The sequence below is a fragment of the Podarcis vaucheri genome, assembly GCF_965113315.1.
Source record: "Podarcis vaucheri genome assembly, chromosome: 1".
Classification (NCBI taxonomy): domain Eukaryota; kingdom Metazoa; phylum Chordata; class Lepidosauria; order Squamata; family Lacertidae; genus Podarcis; species Podarcis vaucheri.
The window spans coordinates 96,559,493-96,565,492 of NC_138759.1; the positions used below are offsets into that span (position 1 = coordinate 96,559,493).

At 39.9% G+C, this 6,000-nt stretch overlaps 1 protein-coding gene across 2 annotated transcripts in view; it reads right to left on the reverse strand.

Annotated features, from left to right (window-relative positions):
- MARCO (macrophage receptor with collagenous structure) overlaps window positions 1–4,007 on the reverse strand; it is a 28,756-nt gene extending 24,749 nt beyond the window's left edge. The window contains exons 1-2 of one of the 2 annotated variants that reach the window (XM_082198583.1): window positions 3,867–4,007; window positions 348–693 (exon numbers count right to left, since the gene is read on the reverse strand). In XM_082198583.1, coding sequence (XP_082054709.1) covers window positions 348–447 — 100 coding nt within the window. In that variant the 5' untranslated portion in view covers window positions 448–693; window positions 3,867–4,007. The remainder of the gene's footprint in view (window positions 1–347; window positions 694–3,866) is intronic. The other variant, XM_082198582.1, reaches the window with a different exon arrangement.
- Window positions 4,008–6,000: the final 1,993 nt, after the last annotated feature.

Here is a 6,000-nt window from a genome sequence, read left to right on the forward strand (position 1 = left end):
ATTAAAATACGTGCATGCTATTCTTAACTAATGTGAAGCACATAGACATTAATAAAGTGAGTAATGGTCCCTAGGAATCCTCTAACCTCACTTACCTGGAAGTAAGGGCTACTGAATTCAATAGGGCTTATTGAGTATACATGGTTAGGGTTGTGCTGTTAAACCATTCAGTGCCATATTCTGCTAAATTTGTCAATGGCACAAATTTAAATAAGACAATGTTTTTAATGCAATTGAATTCCAATTAAACCTTTAAAAAGAAAAGCACCTTTGAACACTAGTAAAATGCCTTGAGATATTGTGCTTTTAAAAGTCTCTATCATTATGAAACAGTGAAAATACTTTACCATCCATTTCAAAGGGTGTAAATCCAGATGCTGAAAACTTCATCCTGTCCGAAAATGTAAAGGATCCAGTATCTTTAACACTTCCAGCAAGGTTGTCCATGATCAAATTTTGACAGCCACACTACAATCTTGGCAGGGTAACCTTAGGCACTGAAGAAGAAGGGGTTTCTGAGCTTTATCTGCTGGGAATGTGTGCTATTAAGCAAACCTTTTCTGTTGGCTTCAGGTTATTTTGTACTAGACTTGCAAAAAAACCAAAAAAACAAAAACAAAACCCCACCAACTTTCTGATGTGGCGTCTTCAGCACTTCCTCCAAAACTTCTAAGGAGGTTGGTCAATGCATGTCTTAATACAGAAAGCAAAAAAGATGTGCGTTAAAAATGACGATGATGTGAATTTGATTTGTCAGTGTGAATCGCATTTTATAAAACTTTCAGGTAACAAATGTATTATTCCAGATCCAAGTAGGTAGCCGCGTTGGTCTGATGCACTCAATATAATATAATATAATATAATATAATATAATATAATATAATATAATATAATATAATATAATATAATATAATATAATATTAAACAAATGTAAAAATTGTCCAGTAGCACCTTAGAGACCAACCAAGTTTGTTCTGGGTATAAGCTTCCATGTGCAGGCACACTTCTTCAGATACACAGTGTGCCTGCACATGAAAGCTTATAGCCAGAACAAACTTGGTTGGTCTCTAAGGTGCTACTGGACAATTTTTTAATTTTTTAAAATATATTTCAAAATAATAATAATAATAATAATAATAATAATAATAATAATAATAATTTATTTATACCCCCGCCCATCTGGCTGGGCCTCCCCAAAAGGCATTATTGTTGGATTGGCCTAACTTGCAGGCTTCAGATAATTAATGTGGCATAGCAGAGACTTTGCAGACAGGCTGGTATTTATGCTCCTGCTGGATCAGCCTACCTACCCTTTGAACTAATACTAAAATACTATTAGTTGAAATTAGCATGCATAAATAAATGAATGAATAAATAAATAAATAAATGGGCTTTGTTTGGAGCAGGCAAAAACTTTTAGGGTGCAAAACTGGGCCATACCTCCCCCCCCAACTTGAGGCTCTCCATTTATGTGAAGGGCTCCACATGTAGAAGAGGGAGCTGAGGGGGTAGCTGCACTGTTGTGCCTGCTTCACCCCCCCGCCGTGTCCATGCATTTTGTGTGGCTGCCTGCTTGCCCAGGGCTAAGCTACTGAAGGTAATGGGGCCCTTCATATGTCCAGCTGTCCTTTGTCAACAACAAATTGTCGCTGATTTTTGTGTTGAATATATGGTGATTTATGGACCTAATAGGTATCTAAAGCCATTTGCACATAACAAAATATTTATTTTATCAAAGTTAATTGTTGAACTGAAATACAATTGGAAATGTACATCCAGTCCCCCCCTTTAATTTTTTATGGGGGCCCCCAGGAGAGTGGGGCCCTAAGCTATAGCTTGTTTAGCTTCTACGTAAATCCGGCACTGTGCCTGCCCCTTTCTATACTTGGAACCGCATTCATGTGACTAATGTGTGAAAGATTTTAGTATTCAATGGCTAGAGCAAAAGGGTACTCTCAGACAATGATCCATTTCTTGTAAAATGACTGAGCTGATGATAGAATCGGTGAGGATTTGAAAGAACAGACTCATGGGACTGGGCTTCTCACATGTCCCTTAATTGAAAGCGTATCCTTTACTCCTGAATTTGTGACATTACCTCCAAATTTCAGGGTGTGCCAAACTAGCCCCACAGCACTTAATGGAAGACTGTGAACCAACAACAGCTTACACAGCTGATTTAGCATTTTAGTGCTAAAGCAGAAGGGGAGAAAGAGGTACCAGCTAGCATCATCCGTTTGTGCTAGGGACATTCTCTGGGGGATTTCTGTACGACTGTGGGGGATTCTGTAAACTTTCTGCCTCCTTGTCTCATCCAATAAATGGCACAAGAAGACTAAACCTCTGCAAAATAGTAAAAATTTGCAGAATCAGTTATTCGAAATAAGAATTCACACCAAAAATGTATAGGTAATATGGCCAACGTTTCCTGCCACTGAAACTGGACTAGCTTCCTATAGAATTTTTATGTTTTTCCTCCATTATTATTTTTTAAATGCAGCCCACATTCAACTCTTCCTGAAGGCCAAAGCTCTACGAGGCAGAAGGCTTCCTGCTCTAATTTCTCTTTTTCCATGGGGGCGTTTGGCAGGGCTCCCAAGTCAAACCAGATTGCTTTCAACCTCTGCTGTCTGCTACCTCTGCCTATTATTTCTGATGGAGTTCAGGTAATTGTGTCCATGTTGCCTTTTGTAATTTGGTGTCCTGGCAGCAACAGATGTTGCTCCTCTAATAAGTACCACCTTGCCTGATTTCTCTTCCTCTCTGTGGCTCTAACAGATTAGTTTCTGAACATTTCGACCAATACTGCTCTAAATTAATTGCTTAACTAACTAATGACAATTAGAAGAGGGCCTTTGGAGAATAAGCCAAATCAATCGGTTCCACAGAGGAGAAGGCTGATCAAACCTGGCTGTTATGTGGACAGAGATGGAGAAATGTAATAAGAAAGTGATTTGTGGAAGCCCCTTTCCTCACCCCCCGCCACAACCCTTCCTGCCACTTTCCCATTTTTCAAGTGAGCTTTGCAGAATTTAACAAAGTGGATTTTGAATGAAACCCAGTGAAAACCAGCACAACAGGAGGTATCACTGCCATAGAAAACAATGAAGGCAATGCAGAAACCCAGCTGGTACCCTGGGCGCTGGAGTTAACTCTGGAATCTGTAAAAAAAAAAAAAAAAAAGAAGCAACATGTATTTTAATTAATTGACTGTTGTTTTATGTAAATTGTGCTATTTTTACTGTTGTTAGCCGCTCTGAGCTCAACTTTGGCTGGGGAGGGCGGGATATAAATAAAATTTATTATTATTATTATTATTATTATTATTATTATTATTATTATTATAACATTCACAAAGCTCAATGCATAAACGGTGTTCATTGGCAACAGTTGTGGTTTTGTTTATCAGATCCCCACCTTATCTGAAAGGATAAATGTTGATTAAATAAGGGGAAATATGGGTTGGCATTTGACAGCAATGGTGTCATGTGGGCACTGAAAAGAAGAAGAAGAAGAAAAACCATGCATCACTTATCTCACAAGGAACACCATCTGGAAGCACCCAGTTGTTGTTTACATTGCGTCTGACGAAGGGGTTTGGTGGAAGAAATGAGGCTTGTATGTATTTATGTGGCGTTTGTGTGGCTTGATGAGGATCAGACACTTCTGTTGCCGGAACTGAAGAAATCTCTCTCTATGTGTGCTTGGACAACTAAGAAATGCATACTGAAATTGTAATACTGTACAATGGCAAGCTGCTTGAATAACACGCCAACCTTTATGTTCAAATACTAAGAAGATGTAACCAAAGAAACAACCTTGCTCAGCTAAGAGAGAGAAGGAAGAGATCAGCAGATTAATCTCACATTCAAGTTGCATGTGTAGTCTTTCCTCTGCAGCGTGGTTTGACAATCTGTTTTCTCGTAAGCATTTGCAGCAACTCATTGACTGCTGTTGTGAAATGGGTTGCTAAATAAAGGAAGAAAATGTGCTGACTCAAGTTGAGATTTTAGGCGTAGGGTTTTGTGGAAGCAGAAAGCTTATTAATAGCATCGTAGCTTCCTGCATGTCCTGTGAGTACCAAAAACCAGCTCCTGGGAGGAAGTATCCATGGCAGGGAGCAGTCCATGGGAAATCCAGAAATGTGTAAACCAAGAACGTGGCGTACACACAATATGAACAGTATGAACATATTATATATATTATACACTTGCAAAATGTGAAAGTTTCTGCATGCAATATCTCTCTTTTCATCTCTGGTGTGTGTGTGTTTGTTGATCTGGCAAAGTGGGAGGAAAGTGACCAAGGTGCTGGCACCGATGTTACTTACTCAGAAATCCAACAAGCCCAACAAGATGAATCCGCCAACATTACAGGGGTCAGCAAACTTTTTCAGCAGGGGGCCGGTACACTGTCCCTCAGACCTTGTGGGGGGCCGGATTATTTTTTTTGGGGGGGGGGATGAACGAATTCCTATGCCTCACAAATAACCCAGAGATGCATTTTAAATAAAAGGACACATTCTACACATGTAAAAACACACTGATTCCCGTCCGCGGGCCAGATTTAGAAGGCGATTGGGCCTGATGCGGCCCCTGGGCTTTAGGTTGCCTACCCATGGCCATCAACGAATCAATCTGGTTAACCTGATCCAAAAACACACACATACCCCACTCACACACAAAAACAAATTTCACTACAGCCAATCAAAGACAACCAACCACACCCTAGGCCACCCCCAACCTCTCTCACCACCAAAGAAATACGAGTGAATAGTAAGAAAACCCACACAAGTGACACTGACAGAAAACCCCACACATACACTAATTAGAAGAGCAGAAACATTGCCACCCGACCCCACCCACTCACCATTCCCTCCTCCCCTCTTCTTCCTAACCTAACACTGTATGTGACACTAATGTCTCACAACAAATGCAACATCTGTAGAAAACACAACTTGAAAAAAGAGACAATGCACGTATTTTTGTAAACCAATGAATCTTTAATTTTTTTTTTAAAAAAAGAAAAGAAATCCAAATGGTCCTTAAAAAAGTTGGCGACCCCAGACTTAGCGGGTCACACATTGTTTAGGCTTGTATGAGAAATTCACCAACCTTCTTACAGAATGTTAATTACCAGGGTCATTAGGTTTTTACTTGCTTTTGAAGCTCACATTGATTTTTCGGGAGATGTGTGCATTCCCATTTCCTTAGCTTGTTTATTTGTGCACACAGTATAGTCAGCTCGACATTTCCAAGATTAGAGAGAGGGGCTGCGTGATGCTGTGATGGAGGAACGCTATGAGACACTTTCCATATTCCCTGCAGGTGGATCTGAGTACAGTAATTGTATAGCCCACTTTGTACTGGGTTGAAACATGCATTCTGCCCTTTTGGAGGAAAAGCTCAACTCAACTGTGGGGAGGCTTGACAAGTATCTTTTCCAATGAATCAGGTAGTCCCAAACATCTGGAGGGCCGGAGTTTGCCTATGCCTGGATTAGGGTGTCCACTTAGGCATTATCAATTAATGAGGAAATGCATCACCCCAAAAAGAAGACACCAGCTTGCATGTGCTAATTCATATTCACAGGTGCTAATTCAAAAATGCTTACTGTAACTCAACCATTATGATCAGATCTATTGTTTTTGACCAGCTGGCCTGTGTGCCTGCTCAGGTCCAGATGCTTCCTTCTGATGTTTCTTTAAACCAGACTTGGATAGGACTGCCCTTCGAAAGCAGGACTTCTTGATGGAAAGACACAGCCCTATCTACAACAGAAAAATGGCTGATAAAACTATTGGACCTGGTGTTGAGATAGCTAAGTTAACATGTTTAATCAGAGAAAAAATTATTGCTGACGCTGGTTAAGGATTGGAAATTCCTTATAGACTTTTTGTGTGAAAGAGAATTTGATCTTGTAATACTTGGATTTGAAGGTAGAACAAATTCTGGTTTACAGATGGCAGAATGGTTGTATTTTAAGGAATTAATATCATAT